At 37.8% G+C, this 24003-nt stretch overlaps 1 protein-coding gene across 1 annotated transcript in view; it reads right to left on the bottom strand.

Annotated features, from left to right (window-relative positions):
* LOC124163985 (major facilitator superfamily domain-containing protein 8) overlaps nt 1-23770 on the bottom strand; it is a 49373-nt gene extending 25603 nt beyond the window's left edge. Inside the window, exon 1 of the mRNA XM_046541130.1 lies at nt 22615-23770. Within this exon, the coding sequence (XP_046397086.1) occupies nt 22615-22646 (32 nt within the window). The 5' untranslated portion in view covers nt 22647-23770. The remainder of the gene's footprint in view (nt 1-22614) is intronic.
* Nucleotides 23771-24003: the final 233 nt, after the last annotated feature.

Raw genomic sequence — 24003 nt, 5'->3', positions numbered from 1 at the left:
CTTGATTTTATGCGCAAAAAATGGGTACTTTGTTTTAGAAAAAAAATAAGTATAGGAAATACTATGGCGCGGAAAATTTTTTGAAGTAAATATCATGCAATTATTTTTCGTCCCTCAGAATGATAGCTCCAGCAAAATGTTTTAAGGGACCAAAAAGTGATCGCTGGACCAATCATTTTCTAAATCACACGGTCATTCCCACCATTTTTACATCGCTTTCTCTGTCACTTTCCGTAGTCAAAACTGACATTCAATCATATGCAAAGCGTGGCGTTACAATCGCTATTGCGGTCGTGCATACTGATTGGCTGAAGGACGGTGCCGGCGATGGTTTCAGCGACGGAAAAAAGGGGCATGCAGATGGATGGGAACAGGGATGGGATTTCCATCCGTCGAGCCATCGCGGAAAATGATCGCGTAAAAATGATCATTTATCCGCCATCATTGGGGCGATTGCAAGAGCTATCCCTCGGAAGAGATGGAAAAATTATGGCGTGATTCAGCCTTAGGATCGGATACCCTGAATTTGGTATGAGGTGGACAATAGTTTTTTAAACGTCTCCACGCCTACAAAAAAATACGAGTACTGCTACAATTACTAATTATTACTACTACAATTTTATTTTTTCTTCCGGGGTAAAATGTAGAACTAGATAGCGTTTAAAGATTTTCGTTATTTTACAACAAAATATGCGTTCTAAAAATACGAAAAAGCCATTTTATTAATCTGCATTAATTTTTGCAACTTATTGTGGAAGATGAATGTTGCAGACGTAATAGTTTTCCCTGGGTTGAGTACAAAGTTCATAAAGTTGACAGAACGGCTAATTTTATGGTGCGCGGAGTCATTTATTGCACTCGCGTGTCTTGATTTTTGATTTTTTCATAAAATAAAAAATAGATCAGAATTGAGAATAAAATTTACTTCAAAATGACGTATAATTTATTGTTATGAAATGCACTAAAGTCCACATATAAATTTGCAAAGTACAGCGGCACATCATTTTGACGCCGACAGTAAGGAAGGTATCATCAGAGATACAGTTGAGTCAAAGGCATGAGAGGAATAATGGCTGACTGCCCTGATTCACTTGGTGGAATCACCGCGTGATATCACATTCCCATGAAATATCTGTACACATGCTTTCCAAGCACGTGCATCACGCATCACTTCCCTCACTGAAAACAAACAAATGCAGGGTCGCGCAAAGGATGTCCCGTTCCTGATAAGAGATCGCTGGATGCCCTTTAGTCCCATATCAGTCCGTTTTATGTGTCGTTTAACCATTCAAGCTATCTAACGAAAACACGGAAGGGCTCAAGGTTACATGGCTGCAGCTCCTATTGCTCTGGTGAAAGGTAATTTTAATGTAAGAATAAGGAAGGCCTTGTGTATTCCTGATGAATTAGGTCTTAAAATTTTCTCACGCTGGCAACCGGACCAATACAAGGTTACAATATTGACAATAAAACACCTCACCCAATACCTACCGCAAAGATTCAATCAAGTGAATAAGTGAATGTTCATTTTTGAGCTGCTCCGAATTTAGCATAAAATTAGGCATAATGCATGAAAATTATTTCAACGTTTCAGCACAATTAGGCATTTGAGTGTAAATTCTGATATAGGTAATGAAAATTACATCGTGCAAAGTTACAACTTACGAAAATAGTACACAAATGAAGGAATATTAGCTAGAATAAGCACTTCATTACTCGGGATATAAAGCGTTGCTTCCGATTATGTTTATTAGAAATGAATTTAGAAGAGCTACTTTTAACTTTTAGTGCATTTTTATACTGTTCTCAGAAAATCATGCTTTTTTAAATTTTTTATTTTATGTATTACTTATTAGAAGTTAATCAACTATTGGATTTAAACCATAGATGTTCAAAATGCCAAAAAGCTTGTAAATAACGCCATATATTGAGAAAATCCAAAGACCGTTTTACACGGGGCACGGAATTGCGCAGGTTAGAACGGCATTAATTTCTAAAATGGCGTGGAAATGCGCGAATGCATGAATGAAACTATAACAGGGGCTATTTTTCCATCTAACGTCCGCGCATTCTCGCATGTGTTCTAACAATTCACCGCTTTGCACGACGAAATTTTGACTGCGCCTTCGTACACACGTCAGATTGTGCAAGTACCTTCCCCGTGTGAAACGGCCTTAAAACTATTTTTCCATATGTAAATTCAGGTAATTAATTAGAGCACAACGGCAAGAAATTTCAAATGTCTCATTATTGAATATTGTATTGTCATCAGTAGCAAGCAAGTGTGCAACATTTCAAGCCGATGCGACAATGGGAAGTACGTGAAAAATCAATTACATAATTCCATCGATGATTTATAAGAAGAAGATCAAGGAAAAACTCGTAAAAATAGCTCCTGGTCTTATTTTTAGGCACGATAGATTTCACGAATCATGCTGCATGCATAAGAGAGCAGGAAGTATCGCTTGTAAAACGGCCTAAATGATCTGCGAGTGTCATTCTATGTAGGTGGTAGAAGGTACCATTTACAAGAGTCGGTGTCACGTGAAGATTCAATTTTGGACTAGTTCACGAATTTTATTTTACTATCGGTTATGATAGAGATTGAGAAATTGAAGACCAATATTGTTCGATACGTTACCCTACTTCTCGAAATCTTCAACGCGAAAAATCACGACCTCAACCCTTTCGCAGATGAGCTGATGACGTCATGCACATCCTCCGAGCGTATCACACCTTCTCTCTGCTCCTCATCGCTCTCTCATGACTCGGTTTTGTTCATAGCGTTGTGAGTGATTCTTTCCCTTCATGACCGGTTCTCCCTGAACATGAAAATAAACTGGAACCCTCATGACGTCACCAACTCATGAAGGGTGGGCGGCTATTTTCAAGTTTTTATATTTTAAAATATATGGGAGAACAGCTGAATCAAGAAGATTTTTTTAGTTGTTTCTCATTTTTCCCTTCCCGCTGCTGAATTTATCTAAAGAATTGCAATACTGTGATGAGCCCAATTCTGATGTATTTGCGTCGTCACGGAACATTTAAAAAACCATTAGCAGAAACGTGTAAGAATGCTACTTTGTGAAGAGACTTCCACGACTTCGTTGCTTTAACGTGAGTCATCCTTGAGATGCTCGTCTTCGTAACCGATACACCTGACCATTACTCCTCGCTGTCGCACAGATCTGAGCCAAAAAAATGACTCATAGAGGTTGCACCTTATCAATGCGATTCAAAACTAGTACGTAATTCCAAATTTTCTTGATAAATTCTTCGAAAATGCTGCTTTCAATTTTTTTGTTTAAAAGCAGAATTAGGCTGCGTGAAAATGCTCAAAAACTAATGAATGTACTAATAAATGTATGTAAATAAAAACATTTCCTAGGTGTATTTAGTGATACATTTTGAAAATAATACGACGCTAAGTTTCTAGTTGACAAAACACTCCGGAACTCGTTCGTTAACTTAATCTTAATTATTTTACTTGGCGCTGAAAACATGGTTGACTGTTATTTTATTTGTAAATATGTGTCTGAAATTAACAAATTTTTGTTTTAATTTTGATGTGGACTTGAATTGACCACAGACTGTATAAATATAATATCTGGCAGAAACTTATTATTGTTTTATTGAATTATTGTTTTTGTAAACTTGTTTGTGCTGCGGCGGTGTCTGGTCTTAACTGGTAGCAAGGAACCGGTTTTTTTTAATGGCTTTATTTTACGATGAACCAAAATAATGACTTATTTTTATTTTTTTCTCAGGAGACGTAATTACCTATTTAAAATGGAATTTATTCATCCATGGATCATGGATACAAATCACAAAGATATTGGAACATTAAATATAGGGTTCCAATATCTTTGCGATTCGTAGAAAACAGTCATTTTCGCATTCCTAAATCTCTTTTTTACAATTAATGACCCTTTAATTATAAATTAAGATGGTTGAGAAATAGACATTAGACTGTAAATCTAATTACGAGGATTTTCCCCTCTCTTGCTAGGTTTTATAGTCAAAAGAAATTATATTAGACTGCAATTATAAAGTTGTTTATATAAACTAAGACCTAAAAGCTTATTACTTTTAATTGAAGCATTGAAAGCTACTTGTTTACTTAACATAAGATCTTAATATAAATTAATTACTACAATTAGAGGAATTCCTGCTATTGAAATCAATGCTGACATGAACATAATTGATTTATTGTTGTTCTGATTCATTCAAATTGTAGATATATTATTTATACTAAATGCACTATAAGTTATTCGTAGATGCGACAATGATTTTATTCATATCGAAGATATTTTAAGTATCCCCGCACGATTCCATTGTCAGAATAAATTAGCGTCAAAAGCCCATCGCTTTTTGTTAGATAACTCAATAGCTACAGAAATTAATTAAACTTTACATATTAGGTATGTGTATACATATTATATATTAATTTTACGTATTGTATAGATAATTACATATATTCTATTCATATTATTATTCTATAGGCATAGTTACCTTTCACTTTATAGGATACAAGAATTATTGAATCTGAATGAATGTATCTGATATCCACTGTCTCTATTGACTTGGATTGAGCTAAATCTTCATAAATTACTGAGCTAGGGAGATGCATCGTCGGCTATCTCAATGGAATGGACTTGCTTTACGCTTTTCTTTTGACCCCTGGCACGCCCTTGCGACAATCAGTCTGCATCTTCATCTCTTGAACCCATTCATAGCGCTGACCTCAGTCAAACGATAGAATTATATCATGATTGTGGCGGTATGTGAACTCAACGAATCACCTGAATGAAAAACGGAGTCGTTGATATACAGGCGTCAATATCAATCTTGAACCGAGATTGAGACATCAATTAGTCTCAAGTAATTCACGATGAGTAAAGTAAAAGTATTTTGCTTAGAATTTAATGCTAATTTAGATGACTTTTTATCATAACAGGGTCAGTACTGCAATAATTTTTCTAAGTCAAGAATATTTTGTGTGTTAAATTTGGTCATTTATTGTTTTTCAAGGTACTAATGTCAGCACGGGTTTGGTATCTCTTGGTTCTATCAATAGTAAAATGTTAATTCAATTGAATTTGGTCCAAGGATTTGCCCCTGTAATTCTCTTTTCTTCGGAGTTATCTCGCATTTTGAGAATGCTTTAAAGTATTTTTAGTTTATCGTGGTAATGATCATAAGAAACAGTTACAGAAGATGGGCCCTGGTGATGATGCCATTTATAGCCACTATTAAATGTACCACAAGGGTATAACTGGACTCCTATTTTTGCATTAGTGACCCTTAAAAATCTGGTTTTGTAAAGTATGGAATCATCTCCAAAGATGATGCAGCACTATGTATTCGAGCTGGGAGAACATTTATAAAAAGGAGTCTTTATCATTTTTCATTGAGAGGTCATCAAGAGTAGTGTCATATATTTGTGAACTTTTAAGATAAGGGCATGAATCGGAATTCCAAAAGTTGGTATTTTAAAATATTTGACAAAAATAATGGTCTAATTATTTTTCAAGCCTTCAATCGACAATAATAAATTATTGGTGCTAAATTATATTATATAAAATTATATTAAACAATTTCGCAGTGATATGGATCTCATAGTGACTACCAAGGAAGATCATATAGTGCAGATGAAGGGCAAAGGCTAGTACAAAAATTGCCGCTAAAAGTAAGTACGTGATATATTTTATGTAAGAAAACACTCAATGGCTTGAGAATTGGCGCAAAGCGGCAGTTGATAAGCAAGCGAAATTATGGTTTAAAAAGAGAGAAAAAATCTTAGGTCAAGGACTTTCACTTGATTAAAAATATGCCACATGGAGGCTACTTTTCGCACTGGCCTTGAATGTATCGCTGTTTCTCCTGATAAATATGCATAAAGCAAATACCCATGAAAAACTGAATTTTAATTTTCGAAAAAAATAATCTTTCACAGAGTCTTGTGACAGTGTAGGATTATTTACGTAAATAGATGAAATTGAGTTCTTACGGCCAAAACGAAACCGTGGATTTTCAATATCTCATTCCCACCAAGGATTACAAAAGGAAAAATATTGTATTCATGTACGAGCATAAGCTCAATTACGACAAGACTGTGCCCGATCAGGTATTGCCATTAATATTAAGACAAAGCGGCATATTAGGGACGCAAATAAGGAGGGAATATTCCATCCTTTCCCCGTCTAAATGAGGAGAATCAATAGCGATGAAGTTGTTTACCGCCCTCCGCTCTTAGCTATCTTAGTATCTATAGGTATATGCTAATTTACTACGTACAATCGGGAAAGATTTTTTTCTCCGACGACCTGAAACATATCGTTTACCTTCGTACAATGGTAGATGTGATCATGAGAATAAAATAAAGGAAATAGACTACCAAACAGAGAGATTTAAAATGTCATTCTTCCCTCGTTCTAAAAATGATATCACCGGTGTCTCGTTTAATAGAATTTATCGCGTCACTCGCTAGGTCGACTCATTTCATGCTTTTATTTTTTCCATTTTTCTAATCTTGCATGGATTTAGGAATTACTAAACGTTGGTAAGTATGCCTTATCATGAATTTGCACGTATATTTTGTTATTATGCGTAATATTTTATGACCGTGTGGTGTGCATGTGGAGGTCCTCTACCAGAATTGTTTTTACGTTTTTTTTGTTTTAGTGCATAGTGGTCTTCGATCACCCCCTGCCAAACACAATAGAGGTGACTTGCTGGATATTATTTACATGTAGATATCTACCACTATTTTATAGTACTTTCTTTGTCGTACTATTTTTGAAATTTCTATCTATTTTAAACGTAAAATACCATGAATTGGCGGATCTATTGGCAAGGGGGCTATTCATTTCGACCGCATTGGGTCGAAACACACACTAGATAAAATCGAAATTTTTTGGAGTATGCCACTTTGTACAAAAGTATTTGTTTATATTTTTCCATATCTTTACCTAATTGGAAATACAAATTCGCTCTAAACTTATGGCCTATTTTTCACAATTTTGGCATGCTACAATCCAATGGCAGATCCAGATACAATGGTAATTTTGTTCGGACCCCCACTACTGCTAGGAGGCTACCCCGCACTTACCTCCCCCCCTTGTTCCTATCCTAGATCCGCCACTGATACAATGGGTTGTAGCTATTGAACTTTACTCTACAACCTTATATTTTACTTGTTACCACAGCCCTCCAAAGATATAATCTTTAAGCGCAACTGCTGCATATCATTAGCGTGGTTCCAAAGTCGATGGAGCAATGGCTTAAAATGGTAAACATATTTGCGTCGGAAGCACGCCTACGATAACTGTCCGACGGACAGGCAGACAGTGTCCGTGCCTCAGAGATTACTGTGGCCGGGTGAGAGTCTCACCATGGCCGGCGACATTGGAGGAAAGTGAATGCCAAGGTAACAAACTTGAAATGTGCCACACCTCACCTACCTCTATTGATACCTCTGTATGTGCAGAACTCGAAGTTTTGTGAAACACAAAATTTGTAGTAAAAATGGTTAGCATTCTTGAATGCGGGAACGCAAAAATGGCCAATAGAGAACCAAAAATTACTATATATTTCGAAAAATATTCATCTTCAAATTGATTCCGAAATAGCAGGATTGTTTCAAGAATAAAGGTTGAATGAAAACTCAACTGTTGTCGCTCAGATTAAATTATTCAGTTGGAATTTCCATTTGGGGTATTAAAATAAATGCAGTTTGTTATTTTTTGAACCTGAAATGATAGAGTGATATTTTTTGCTTCGTAGTAGTCACTACAACACACGCTGAAATGGATGACGAAGTGCTCAATATAGTATATACAAAACTTTTTTCAATTAGAATATCTGTGATAGCCCAAATTTATGTACACTATCCTGATTTACTTAATATAGCCACTCACAGTGGGAAATTACGAGCTCAGTGTTGATTTGAAAACCAATCTATCATTAAATAGCTTCACGAAAGTGATAAAATGAATGACATTGAAGAATTTGAATTGAGAAATACTCGATATTTAATCTTAGCTTTGTATTTATTGATAATTGTAACTCAAGTTTTTATCGTTTATCACCAACTCGCTCTGTAGGGACGGTTTAAAATCGGCGTGGAAGCCGGAGCTCGCCGCCGCTATCGAATTTTTACTGTCGGCGTACACTCCTGCCGCTCGTGAAAGCCGTTGACACAAGCACACCTGTTGTGGTGACATTAAGGTGGCAGATAATGAAAAAGCTCGTAGATAGCTTGTCTAGGAAGTCAAAAATTAGCTAGGATTTGAGTGGACACAGGAATAAAAGTAAAATTGCTCAACTTCATAATTACCTTCCATCTGAAATTTCACTAATTTAATATTTGAGGTATTTCATTTCTTTATCATTTGGAGCGTATCCTTTCTCCGGAAGAGATTAGAATTCATGAGCATTTTGAACGCGAGTTAATTGGTCCGTTGAGCTCTGAAAGTGATAAAACCCGTACCCAATTCAAGGGCGTACCAAGGATCAAAACTAAAGTGGGGGGCAAGCCATGGTCGTTCAAGTCTTGAAATTTTTGCACGGAAAAGTTGAATTAAACCAACATTTTAAGAAAATTATAACTGCGATTAATTTATTAAATTATTTGCTTGAAAAAAATACTTTAGTTACATTCCTTATTCTAATATAATTTTTCATGGGAATTTGTTGAAAACTTACGTTTCAATCCAGTTCTGATTTTCGTTTAAGACTTCTACGATTTTTGCTTCTGGGGGGGGCAGCTGCCCCCTCATGCCCCCCGCTGGGTACGCCCATTATCCAATTGTCCTTTTGTACATGTTGCATAAGTTGGTGGTCAGTACAAAAATGAAAGTGGCTATTACTGACCGTACAATTCTCCTTCGATAAGCATTTTTAACCTTACTCTACTTAGGGGTAAAATAGAATTATTTATTTAATCCAGTACCGCCGAAAATAGCACCAATGGCCTTTTACATCGGGGTTTTTAACCTAACAATAAAACTTACATGATCACCATTGCCCTTGATAGGGGGTGAATAGTCGACCTACCTAGGCCGGACATGAACCCGCGACCTCTTGTGTGAAACCCAGTACTAAAATCTTAAACTATTTTTCCATATGGTAATTTAGTTAATTAATTAGAGCACAGTATAACTTAATTTTAAATGTCTGATTATCGAATATTGTATTGTCATCAAAAGCAAGCTAGTGTGCAAAATTTCAAGCCGATCCGGCAATTGAAATCGAAGTAAAATCAATAACAAGATTCCACCGATGAAACAGACAACAAGACGAAGCAAGTTAAGAAAAAGCGTGTAAAAATTTTTGTCTCAAAGTGTCTGTCCGCTTCGTATTAATGGATATGTTTTGTTCTTAAGCCGGTATCGCAACACTGAGTTGGCGCCCGACCTCTTAATGATGGTGAAAGTCATTATTCATCTTCTGCAATGCCATAAATTATTTATGCTCAGAATGTTTGCCTCAAATTGTCCTTGTATGCCTTTAGGAGACTATTTCTCTGGGTCCTCGTGCTATCTCATTTCCATGCATTATTACCTCACCAAGGAGCACGATAGGGTAGCTTCGAAGGGGGAAGTAGTTTCTAACTACATTTCAGTACCACTGTTCGCTTGTGTCAAGGGGCATTGCGAGTTGATTTCCCGTGACACGCTGTCTGACGAGTTTTGAGAGGCACATCTGCGTAGCATAAAGGGAAATTCCAGCTGCTGTTGGCTCACGGTTGGCTGTCATTAATTAGTGACGTTTAAAGACGACCCGCTCAATATAGTGTACTTAGCCCGTGTTCCAGCAAGCGACCGTTAACGAAACTCTTCGTAGCCCCATTTTTGGTGTGGTCGCATTTAGCAAAATTATTTGAGGGTATTTTTTTAATGTAGGTACGGGCTCCAAATTTGTAGAATAAACAGCAAAAAGTTTTGTCTAAAAATTATCCTTTGGTTTCCAAGGGGTCAATTCTTATGGAGTATTATTTGTTTGAGAATTTGTAGGAAAATTTGCTGTTATTTTCTTCTCGGTGATAAATTATTTTTACGCTTTGATAAGATAATAAGATAATAAGTAAGATGAGCGAAAACTTACTTTATCTCATTTTAAATAAGGGCATTATGATATTTAACATTCAAATAAATGTTAAAATAATAATTCATATGGCAGAGTACCACTGCATGCCGCGGCCGTCTCCTTGTATATGATTCATTACACGAATGCTAGTTATTTGGCGTAATATTTTCATTATTATCCTCATTCACGGGTTACAAGCCCTTGTATATGTCCTTGTTGAATTTTTAAAGATGATAAGTTGTATATGAGCAGTACTTCACCAAAAAATCCCTGCGGCATATGAATATTCAGCGAGCATATAGGATCTGTAGTAGGAAGACTTAATCCGTGAATAAAATACAAAAGAAAATAATAAGTAAATACAAAATAAAGCTGCGCGACTCGTCAAAAACTGCTACGGGCGTACAAACAGCCGCTAAAGATTCGGAGGCAGCGCGCTAGGCTTAGGTTGCTTGAGGTATTGAGAAAAGATATCTTAAGAAGCGACACGGTGAACATCATCTTAGAGCCCCACTACATTTCCAGGTCCAACAGAAGCGATAAATTAAGAAAGATATTTAGCCGAACGGATAGATATGCGCAGAGCCGGCCTTAGGGCGCGGGGCCCCGCGCTTTGGGGGGCCCCGCGTTCGTGAAAAAAATTAAAATATACAATAGTTTAAAAACGCAATTTCAACTATTACTGTATTGTTAAGTCCGTGCTAGACAAAATATAATATTATGAAAAAGGAATAATAATGCAGTAATTTAAAGTAAAAAGCGCGCTTTTTATGTTTATTTTACGTTATAATTTTATGAATAAATATAATTATAAATTGAATTTCTATTATACTATTTTGAACTCAACTGCGTGATGGTATCATAACGGCGTAATTACGAAGTCTGAATTTGGGAGGGGAACACATACTTAGCCAGAGAGTGGTAGGGATTCAAAATGCTCGAGTTTGTAGATGGGGTATAGAGTTTAATATTTTAAGTGAAGGGCCCCGCACTGAAGGTTCGCCCCTAGCCCCGCACCTGCTAGCGCCGTCACTGGATATGCGAATTCGTTTTTCCTCCGGGCCATAAAAGACTTTAATAAATGCTATTCGCGATTTTGTTTGAGCATTTGCTTTTTATACGTAAACTGTGTCCTCACCCCCTGCCACGCGCCTTTTTAGGCGTCTTGCGGGGTAGTATGTAGATGTGGATGAAAAAAGAGGGATTTCTTCTCGTAACAAAATGTGTAATGCGGTAACGAGAGAAGCCGCGAAATACTCCTTTTTATCTCCACATCCGACATTTAGAGTAGATACTTCCCATGACGCCAAGACATTGTGGTGCAAATTTCCCCTGTGTATCACTTCCTGGTCTTTCGATCTCGAAGGCCAGACTCCCGCCACCATACCGACCCGATCCTGCAGTGGCGTAAGCCCTCCACAATGCACTTCTACGATCTCACTCATGTTTCCCCGTAGCATTAGTCTGGCCAGCCGTGTCATTAAGCTCCTTACTGAAATGAGTGACGTGTGCTCGGGGCGCACGCACGACATTCATTTGCGTCTAATTGAGGACCGCCTGGGGTTTGCGCGCCCGTATCCAAGCCACGCGAGAGTTCGGTCACACCCGCTTCAGCCAATCCATTTTCTCTCATTGTCAGTATAAACTTCTTTGCGCGCACCGTGTACCTACTATTTGGATGGATAGTATTGATTAACTTGAGATACATCAGTGGAAAAACCGTATAGTTATAAAAATTAAAAAAAATAAGGATAGAATGTAGGGTAAACGTGGGAGAGGATGGAAGAGAATATAACTTTTAGCTAGAATGAATGGGAATAGGCCTTATTGTGAATTGTAAAGGGAAGTCCATTAAGTGAATGAGACTGTCAGAATGAATAAATAAAAATACTCCATACAAACCCACCTTAATCGGTAGAATACTTCAATAATAATATGATTGAGCCAAGGGCGTACCCAGGAACATAACTATGGGGGGCAAGCCATGGTTTAAGGGAGGGGCAAACCAAGTTGTGACATTAGTTAATCAAATTATTTCCTTGAAAAAATAGTGTTATTTTAGTTACATATCTTATACTAATGCATATCAGTTTCCGTGGGTTTAAAGAACATTTGTTGAATGCTTTCGTTTCAATTCAGTACTGATTTTGCTTAAGACTTTTGCGATTTTTGCTTCTAGGGGGGGAGGCAGCTGTCCCCCCTGCCCCTCGCGGGGTACGCCCACGGATAGACCAATCAGCTGCTCTCGAATTGGTAGCGAGAGAGTCGACGGAACCGTAAAACTTAGAAGATATATCTGTATCGTGAGGTATTGGCGTTCAATGAGATTGACTTTTAAAACTCTATCCTCGTATGCGCTATTTAATAACCATGGTTGTCGTATAAATTGTATTCCACATCTAGAAATTAGCATTGGATAGGGCAAAAACAATTTTGAGGTCCCTTTTACCCAATTCCAAGTTGCGGATATGAATGTGTATTGCGAGAATGCTAACCTATTGTGGAGTACTTTTCATTTCGTTCCGTTATCTTTCCCAATTCTTTTTTCTCCAACAATCACGTTTTAAGCATTCATTCTTGAGCAACAACAACTAATTAATGAGTTGTAAAAAAACCCTCAAATTTTATTATCAGAGTAACGTCTTTTAGGCGAGTCTCAAACTTCTTTTTCCCTTCAGCTTGGCGCGACCATCTCCTCACTTGGGGCTTCCGGCCTGACGTCACTCGCGCGGAATCAGCTGATTTTTCCTTCCGTGGAGGATCACTGCCTAGCAGTCTTTCGGCCTCGTACCATGTGTCGGGCGAGGGAATCCCTGCTGAGTATTCACAAGGACAGTCTCTGCCGAAAGCTTTTCAGCTTATCGCTGGGATGGAAATTATTTGACCAAGGCAGGGGCGAATATAAGGGAGAGGCCCAGCCCCCCCCCCCCCCGAAATGGAAAAAAAATTAATTAATGTGAATTAATATAAAAAATAAACATAATATGCGTGATAAAATAGTGATTCAAATTTAATACCTTTTTAAAATAATTTTATTTGAAGAAAGAACCTACTAATTATTTTCTTTTTATTGCTTTGTGAATTTAGCTACCAAAAACTAATGTATAGCATTTATTTTTATTAAAAAATTATTATTGGTATTGGCCCCCACAAAAATATTACCTTTCTCGCCACTGGACTAAGGGGTCATACTATTTCTCTCATTCTCATTTTCTCGTGGCTATATGTCGTAAATACTCTATGCAAGCCTACCTTAATAGGTCACTTTAGACATATTTATTTCAGTTTTATTATTTTTATGCAACTTGTAAAAGTGTCTAAAATACCATAACACGGGTCATCTTCATTCCCAATGTCCAGTTAAAGCCACCAGGGTGTAGAAATTACTTCCCAAGACTCTCCACTTGATTACTTTGAAATCCAGGAAGGAAATATTTATTTGAGATGAAGTACAGATTTGTTTTATAAAATCTAGAAGCAACTCATTATTTGAAAACAGAGGCACCGTATATTTTTTCATTTGGACCCCAAATGGATTTATTATTCGCGGCTGAGCTTAAATCCACCGAATGCGACCACGGAGATTCAGATGATAATCAGCCTACAGATACAGGGGTTCACTACGAAATAATCGATTTTGCTCGCTTTAGAAGCAGTCGTGGACAAAAGGCGACGGAATTCTGATGGGTATTGGTCTACCCTCAGATGAGGCAGGCTATAAAATCATACCGAAAACTGTGAGGAGGGCTTAGCTATGGGAGGTCATTGTCACCGTCAGGACGTTGTCAACGATTAAGAAAAAGTTATTTTCATGTTTTTTTAATATCCCTGAGTATTTTCTACAGAATCAAAATAAAACTTTGTTCTTGAAATTCTGCACTCCAGAAGAACTCTTCCGTGAAACAAGTTGAAATGTTATACTCATACGGCTCTGAATTTTTCAAGGAGTCGCTTAGAAAATACATATTACCTAATGTATTCGCATAAAATACACAGCCCATGGTGTGAATGGATTATTGACGAAGTGATAAAAAACCCAAGTTTTGTGCGGTATTAGGTATTGTCTTACAAAAAATCTGTTTCTCACTTCCACAGGTTATTGTTTAATGAAAATTGATGATATTAAAAATCCAATAAAAATTGGAATGTGTGTATCACAACGTTATCCTTCTATGCCACTTATTCTCAGGCTTAAGTTTTAGCTGGATAAGTATCTTTCGTCTGAGATCCGGTCTAGACAAATGATTTTCTCTGTGATATTTTCGAATTTTGTGTCCAGTTAATAAAGGGGGTAACCCCGTAAAGGTTTACCGCTGGCTAGTCTACGATTAAATCTTAAAAAATGACTTTGAAATTTTTAATGCACTCTGTTCTGTATGGAATTGCAGGCTGCATTTTTGAGTCGTACTTGGAAATAGGCGGATTTAGGGGGACGGGGGATCATGCCCTCCCCAGACGCATAAAAAATATATAATATTTTAATATGGTTATCATAACGTTCGTTTTTTTGTGTACCTATTACTGAGTCCAACTCATTTAATTTCATATTAATAATTTTCACATCAACATAAAGAGAATATTTTATACAGTAATAGTTATACTTTGTTTTTAATCTCCAATATGAGATGACCTGTCAGACCCTTGTGTCCCCACCAGAAAAAAATCCTGGACCCGCCCCTGTACTTGGAGCAGGCTACCTATAGGTGTTTCAGTGCTATAGATCTCTATCTCTCTTTGAGATCCTGAAATTCCATCGAAGTGGAGCAATCCAAAAATCGACGTCAACTCTTGAATGCCCGAATTAACTAAGATGGTACATAAAATAACACGCTGTGTAGGCGGAAAGAATGTTATCTTGTACCAAGGTTTTCACTTTTGAAGAAAATCCATTTTCGGAAAAATTTTTGATTTCGGAAAAAGAAAAAAAAAACGCAGTGAGGGATAAAAAGCCATTCACAATCTGACTGGCGGGTGCAATTCGCTCTTCAGCAAAAAACGTGCAGCACCAATTATCACGGTAATGCCCCAGCGAATTACTTCTTCCTTGCCTTTCAAAGTCTCTCAATTTAAAAGAAACCGACTTAAACCCTTAATAAAGTACGACAGATAAAATATTTAAAATGGAAATCAAAATTGAAATGAAACTTTATCGATACGCAAAAAGTTATGCCACAATGTGCAGAAATTTTTATGCTATGTTTAAATTTAGAATAGACCTTTTTCAAGGACTCGCTTAGTAAGTACATATGAGCTAATGTATGCCCACATGTCACATTGATCAGAGTGTCACTGCGGATTATTGATGTTGTGAAAATAATCCAAGAGTAAAGGAATGAACAATAACCTGCGGAAGTGAGTAGTGTCTGTATCTCATTTTTTTAAATCACAACCGAAAATATGCCGAGGAAACATTTTAAAATTTAACAGAGACACGGCCTGAATCACATTCTCAGAAAATCGGATTCTTCTTTCCGGATTTCATATTCTCAGAAAATCAGTGTCGCATATAAATTTTACATTTTGTGAGGGAGTAAGATAAACCTTATCCGATGATTCGGTGTCCAGTTTTGGAGAAGTACGTTTAATTTCGAGAAAGCATTATTTTTGAACAATAGATTTTTAATTTTATTACCGTAAAAGTGTTCGTAATGGAATTGATTTTTGATTACTTTGTAAATTGGCTCATATCAAATATGGCGTAGAAATTCAAGTTATTATGCAGGTGAGTCAGTTCCTTTTACAATCGCGCAATGTTGAAAGGCAAGAAAGTAATTATTTGCTCAGGCATTAACGTGATAATAAGTACTGCACGCTTTCTGCTGCAGAGCGTATTCCATCCTCCAGTCAGATTGCCAACAGATTTTTGGCTCCCGTGATGGCTTCTCTCACTTCTAAAACACCCGTTGACTTTCCTCGCCAGGTGACTAGCTTAGCGAAGTTACAAAGAGAACAATAGAATGGGTTCATCAATGCTCGGCAGCGTATTACCGTGACACTAAGCGCCAAGATCTCAGGAAACTAGTTAGCTCCGTAATTCATGTCCATACAAATGATACTGAAGATGAATGATAATAGAATCCTCGAGCAAAATGAATTATCAGAGGCGTCAAGTCGATTAATGTCCTCTAAATGATTGAGCAATCACAAGTTCTATAGAAAGTCCGCGGGTAATGGCAATGAATTATTCGTAACCGGAGTGCCACCTATCTAGTGGTGGTTAGATTCCAAGGCCGATGCAGCAGAACGAATACGCGGCAACTTACTACATCGCAAATTGAATTGTAAGAAATACGCATTTATTAAGAAAAATGAATGTGGAGGGAAAATACCTGAAGGTATGCCCGTCTCCACTACACTAGTTTTCTTGCAAAGTGTGTTAGTGACCTCTAAGATTAACTCGGATGGGACTCTGTGTAGGACCGTAAACTGAAAACTAGACTAAACCTATTATGTAAATTCATGATCAGTTTATTTTCCGCCGAAGTTGGCCATATCTTACGAACTCCAGCGTACCACGGTAGATAAGGTCATGAAAATAAAATAAAAGAGATATACTGCAGAACAGATAGATTCAGAATGTCGTTTTCTCCACGATCGGTAAGAGACTATAACGGCAGTGTTAGAACTTATGCACAGCCTGGTTGACTTGCAGTGTAGCCTACCAACTTATGTATCCCTTAATGCATGTTTCTGAATTGTCCTAGTATTACTAATAGCATTTTCATGGCTTCATGAGTAGTTGGCAATTTTTACCTCTGAACGAATGTGGAAATATATTTTTTTAGTATGCGTAAAATTTTTATGACCGTGGGATGTATGTACATGTGGGAATCCTCTTACATGCTGCATGCTATTAATTAATCACCCCCTGCCAAACACCCTTGAGATGGCTCTATGTAGGTGTAGATGTAGATGATAATGAGTATATTGCCGTTGGATAATACAATTGTTTTGAACAGGAAATATAGATTGTGCGTTGTTGTAAACTACTTCTAAATCTGCAGGGATTTGCTTAAGAGCATCCATAGTATGAGAATAATTTACCGAGAGTTCTCTTCAATGTCCCTGGAGGAATGGATACAGTTGTAACCGCAAGACCTTCTCAGACGACTCGGAGACGCCGACAACCTCATCTGCGGGCACGCGTGATCACGATTTTGACTCCGAGCCAGACGAGCATCGCATGTTTTTCTTCTCTTTCACAGGTTGCGGGGGCGTGGGACGATATGGATGATCGGCTTGGCCTGCCTTCTTCCGTCGTCGATTTCAATCGTTCAGGGAGCTACGATTCCTACGTAACACGAGCCAAAGAATGTCCTAGAGTTTCTTCGGGAGATAGGTTGGCAATGGTGGGATCGCCAACAAAATATTTTCGCTTTTTTCTGTTGTAAAGAAACTTGCAATCATAGAATACATCGGCGTTAAAATGCAATACTAGAGCAAGCATAGCGTACTAGAGAATGTGGATAAATTAATCCTCACATAGTAATCGGCTAACACGCCTGACCAGCAATTCGAGATACGGGTTCGAGTCCCGATGAAGCCAAATATTTTTTCATGGCGAACTTTATCCTTGGTGTATATAACTTTGCACCAGTGTGGATGACTGCGTACAAAGTCACTTGTTTCGTGCAGTGCTTTGAAATTCGTCGTCGCCGAATAGCGACTAAGTAAATTTATTTCTCCGACAGTGGCTTGATAAGAGCAACTTTTGTCACATGTAACACAGAGTGAACTTGTGACTTCAATCCTCATATTTTTAACTTAATATATTTTCTAGCTATTTGAGACAACTTCATATTATTAACGTGATTTCGCTTCAATGAGGGCATTCATTATTTAGTATCTAAAAAAAGAAACAAATTGAATTGCCTACATTTTAGTTTTATCGCGATTCTCATGGTATACCGATTATTATATGTTTTTTGTCAGCATGAAATAAATATTTGAGCAGTAATCAATTTTTTTCTATTCGTAAATAAGAACGTGTGTAAACATGAGATTTGTTGGAGTGCCATTTCCAGTAAATATTGTGTGTAAATCCCATTTTTGCGACTGTCAATCGATTACATAGAATTAGGAGAACATATTTTTAAAAATTATATCTAATTTGTTTCTACAATCGACCTCCAGTACATCTATTAGTTATTGGTATAAAGTGAGAGCACGCAAATTAAAAATAGTTAATTATTTATTATAATAATTCTATCAACCTCAGCCGAGTCTGAACAAAAAACCGTTCCAGGCCGTAATGTGTAGAACTATTCAATTTCTTCCCCTTGCTAAAATCTCCAACCATATCATGATATCGATGGTGACCCAGAGTATTCTGGACTGATATAATAAATAAGTGTGGGTGGATCAAAACTATTTTTAAGCCTGTACAACTAGTTTTGTATATTGGACGTTAGCAATCAACATATCTCTTGCCTAGGTACTTGTTGTACACTGCATGGAATTTTCGTAAAATAATTTTTCGAGATTACGGTAAGCCAAGTTATTAGGGGACATTATTTTTTTGCGAGTGTTAATCAATTCGTTACATTCTAAACGTAAAACCGGGTATAAATTGACACTGTAGTTCTTTCAAAACTATTATTTTTCATTAGGAATGAAAGTATTTTCATCTGTTTGTGATATTTTAGAACAATTGATTGTAGCATACAATGCTACCACGTACTATGATTTCATTTACCCCTACCATGATCTTTGAGAGAAGCGTTGGAAGAAATCAACACAAAAAAGGCTTCAAATTAGAACAAAAATCATGCTTTGATTAAAAGAGATTTAATACATAAATTTCTAAATATTTAAATAAACACTTGCAATTTTTCAAGATTATGTATAATTGTAAATTATTATTTTAATATGGAAAAATACCACTCCATCAAGCTTCGTTCTTCTGATTCTATTTATAAGCCTTAATGCCTTACAAAAGCGTAAACTCCATAACAGAAATGCACAATACGAATCAGCAATTCTTTTGCGAATAATACTCAAGACATGCTGGCATTTTCATCAAGTTTTGCAGGTATTTCATTACTTACAAAACTAAACGTGAATTTGTCTGGCCGACTTATCCCTGCTTTGGCATCCATATTATGTATCCGAACGCATAAAGTAAGACCTTCTTTTGAAGTAGGTACGTAGATTCATGCCGTCGCGCCGCAAATAAACACCGTGTGACTAACGTATTCGTTGCGGAATCGCCTCCCGCCTATCATGCTTCCTGCTGACCTCAGCAGCATTGCTTGAGATTGATTTACATCAGCAGCTAGTTGCATCAAACAGGTGCACGTATTATTTCTCCGGCGCCTGCATGCGGAAAAAATCGTGAAATTCTGCTACTTGTGTTCGTGAAATGTAATCGTTGAACTCAGGAGGGAATGAGAGAAAATCAATCAGTCAGACATGTTGTGTGGATTCACGTCTAACTTTTACTGTCTCTCCAAAGAAACGGTTGCAAAAAATATTTATCTCAAAATGCTATTTATCTACTTACATAAATTTTAATAGTCCTTGCTGTCATTAGCCCTGTGTCTTCGATAGATAGACAGTTTTATCGATCTTTCCAAACATTCTTGAGGATTATGTTGCTATACCTTTCATGCTTTTTACTTTTCGGTCGGATTTTGGAAATCTTAAACTAAAAATTTTAGTTATAAAAATTCAAGTCCAGAACCTCCTAAACGAGATTTATTAGTATTCCAAGCTCGAAATTACGTAAAAACTATAACCACTTGTGCATAATAAGCGATTTCTGAAATTCAATGATGTATTGATGAATATTTATAAATCTTGACTATATTTATAGGGGTACTATCACACTTACATCAGCCTTTTATCTCTACAAATAAATCTCAAATTAAATACCGTTGTGCGTACGGATTAAATTGATCAGCGATGATCGAAGTAAGTCTACAACGATGAATTCGAAGCTACAATTGTATTGTCATGTTCTTTTCGAAATTCTTTTCTTTGTTGTTTGTAAACTAAAATTATTCAATCTCCAACCACGAGGAGTTGAACCACCGTTGCCGCTTGTAAGTCAGGAAATCCCTAAGTGTTTTTTTTTAATATCTTCAAATATAATTATGAAATAAGCATTTTTACTTGGCTAAGAAATACTTACAAAACTTACTTACTTCTGTAGAAAAATAGCATTACGGGAAAATATTTTTGGTAACCGTTTCTTCGGATGGACAGTAAAAGTTATACGTGAGCCAACACTTAATGAAGCAGCTCTTTTCTTGCGGATAATACTCCCGACACAGGTTTTTCGTTAATTTTTGACGTTGAATATTTACTTTTATAAACGCACCGCTAGCAGCGCTACAAAAGAGTCAAAGCCTGCATATCGCGTAGAATTAGAAAATCGCGTTGAAAAAGCTACTACTTCAAAACATAAAATATTTGTGATAACTGTTTTATTTTAGTAACTTTTGAGCAGTAATCTATTTTACTTTTTTGAATCTATTAACAGAAATTTATTTTACTATTTACAGCAGTGTGAATGAGTGTATTATTAAATTGATCTTGAGAATGATAAATATTTTCCGCGGAAGACTTTTAGAACGATGTCTGAATTCTTGGAAATGTATTTAATTAATTTTTTCATCGACAGACAGCGATCCAAATAAGTCCGTACGCACATAATTAATTTTCTTAGATGGTTTGAATAATGACAAACATGGGGTACCCAGCGAGGGGCAGGTGGAAGCTGCCCCCCCTCCCCTAGACGCAAAAATCGCAAATGTCTTTAAGGAAAATAATATTTGTTCAAGCATATGATTTTAAAAACTAATAAAGAGCTATTACAGTTTCCTTAAAATGATGATTTCATTCACCTTTTCTCTGCATTAATCTTACCAGCAACTTCAACAACCATGGCTTGCCCACCCCTAGTTTTGATCCTTGGTACGACCTTGATGACAAATCTTATTTTTAAGCTCAAATGATGATGTTTCTGCTCGACTTGCGCATTTTTCATTAAGGGAAAGACCAGACAAAAATTTAGAGCTCCAGATGGGGTCCAGATACAATGGGAAAAGCTGGAAGCCTTAAGGAATGTTACCAGTCTTATTCCTCAGATAATGAATGTCTGATTAGAAATCTCGTGAGTTGTTCTCAGAAATTCATTCTCAGACATTTTTCTCCTGAGAATTTCCACATAATTTTCACCATACAAAGAAAATCCTACGGTGCCAGCCCCTTTGTTTTCTTTAATATTTTCAGTATTTGGGATTTATTCATATCCCTATATCACTTATCACTAAAAGACGTGAATTCTCTATTCCCGAGTCCTTTCTCAACCGTACCGAATATAATTGCCGGCAAGCTGAGGCCACATACAGGTGTAACTCAACGCCTCGGTATTAATTGCCAAGAGATATCTCCGAGTCCAGGCCTCTCACATCATTACCCTGGAACATACCGCAGGCTGCGATCAAACATTTACGTATTAAAATTTGATTTTACTGTCATAAAAATGGTGAAAAAACTCTCACTATAGCATTGCTGGTTGTTTTTGTGCCCCTTGAAAGTCATGTTCCTGATAGAAGCTCTCATATAGTAGCAGTATGTTGGTGTATTTTTAGGATGAATTTTAAATACACCCGTCCTTGGTTTATTATTATCCTGTGGATATAATTACCACCGAAGGTTCTAAATCGAAAATTACTTACTATGCAAGCTAATTCCCGTTTGATAAATCAGTAATGAGAGCGATATCGTTCCCTCTAACAGGTGTTCTTGCTATACAAAGGAAAATCTTCTCAGACTTGAAAATAATACAATATTCGGTAGAAGGAGTTCGGGAATGTGACGGATAAACTTACATCTTTTTGGATTAGCTACAGAAGGCGGATGGAGGAATAACGCATGAATACAGTAAATGACTAAATGGCTCTCTCATTAATTAATCTCAAAGCTTGGTTTGGATTGGTAAGGGTAGAGCTGTTACCTGTCATTAAAAAGTCACTTAGTAACGTTCCACTGAAAAGTTTTAATCAAGCATTTTGTGGGGATCTTGGTTGAAATTTCCCAGCATAGGTTTGAACTCTCTCCAAATCACTTTGGCACTTTGACTTGAAAAGATTTGAAACCTAGGTCGGTATGCTAACCCATTATAACCCAATGTTGCATTTAGGTAACATCAAAAATGTCTACATTTTCACCTCTATTCAGGATAGATATAAACTACGTATTCTTCTGTGCTGTAAAGTTTAATGGCGAAATATTTAGCAGCCACAATATTTATGTTTTAGTGGAAAATTTTTCACATTTTGTAAATGAGAAATTTGATTTCTCCCAGAAGCAGCTCTGAGTTGGAAAGGGTTTAAAACTTCCGTGAAACAGTACTGAGTGAAATTATTTCCATACATCGTAATGTGGTTCTACAAAGCGAAGCCACAGAATGTTTTTAGCACAAAAAGTAGGTAATTTCGGAATCAAGTTTGCGAATGATTGTGGAGAGAAATATAAAAACCGTGGTAATAAACTATTCCCATTCATGAAGCCACTGACCTCTCGTTCAGCTTCCTCCGTATCCACTCCATCTTCCGCTGTCGAGATCTCCTCTCTCCTCGTGCACGCCAATACGTTTCCAACTCTGGACCTTGCGGAAACCACCCGCACTTCACTCGCACCGCAACTAGGGGAAGCACATAATCACAGCTCACTTTATTTGTTACCTTTGAAGAGCTAGCGAGACCTTGCGCGACTCGGGGGAGGGTATCGTATGCAGGCAATCGAGCAACAGGTGTTCGGGCCTCTTATCTTGAAGGGTGAAGGGCACAGAGGGCGTTTATCCCCCTAAAAACAATCTTGTTCCTACTGGAGGTATAAAACAACATCTGCATGAACACAACGACGATGTTTTGGGGGTTCAGAAAGAATTTTAACCCAAGAAAGAGTCATGAGAAGTACTCCGAAGCGTTGACGACAGCGTAGTGAACATCAATCAAGTCGAATCCTTCGCAGGAGCAAGCTTTGTCCCGGGTCGGTGCCGTCACAGGGAACGAGGTGCACCTCGAGGATGTCTTGAGGAGTTAGGAAGAAGTTTTCCCCAGAAAAACCGTTCACTTTTAGACACTCTTCAATGTGGGCAGCAGCTTGCGTGCTCAGCATCAAGCCGGGCCGAATTCTTTACCGAAGCAAGCTTTCCCCCCGGTCGGTACCTTTGAAGGGCACGAGGGAGGTACCCTACGATGCCTTGTGGAGCTAGGAAGAAGTTTTCCCAGAAAAAGAGTTCACTTTAAGGCACTTTTCAATTTGTGTAGCAGCTCGCGTGGTCAGTGTCAAGCCGGTCCGAATCCCTCACCGAAAGCAAGCTTTGCCCCAGGTCGGAGTCTCTGACCTCATTACGGGCACCTTTTGAGCACGTCTTCCGTGATGGTTTTAAGGCGAGGAAATGGGGCGACCTCTATTCCCACCACGGTAACAGGCGGGGCACGGCGTTGAGGTACGGATGAAGAAAACAGAAAGTCGAAAACCGTTATGGCGGGGAGGCAGCTGGAACGTGGGCGAAAGACTCTCGTACAACCGGCGCGACTGCGGCGGAGACTTCCCCCGGTGGTTACGCGTCCTTCTCCCGGGAAGGTCGTGTACACAGTGTGACGAAGTCGTAGCGAGACGTCAGGAGCGCGCGGGAGAAACACGACCGATCCGTAACCTGGCAACCGGCCGACTGCGTCTATCCATCCTGAGTGAGAGCCGTCGCAGCCTGCGGACTCCTACCCAAGTGGTGTTTCCCCTCCTCAACTCCCTCGCTTCTACGATATATCAACACGACCGTTCGTCATTCGTTTGCCAGCTGAAAACCCTCCCCGCTCCGCTGCTATCTCGGAATGGTCGGTGGGCGTGGGTGCATTTGGGGAGCGAACACCCGAAACCCCGCCCGCGCTTCCGAAAAAA

Source organism: Ischnura elegans, chromosome 8 (genome assembly GCF_921293095.1).
Source record: "Ischnura elegans chromosome 8, ioIscEleg1.1, whole genome shotgun sequence".
In the NCBI taxonomy this organism is placed as follows: domain Eukaryota; kingdom Metazoa; phylum Arthropoda; class Insecta; order Odonata; family Coenagrionidae; genus Ischnura; species Ischnura elegans.
Note: the sequence above shows the minus strand (reverse complement) of the source record. Positions and strands in the feature narration are given on the sequence as shown.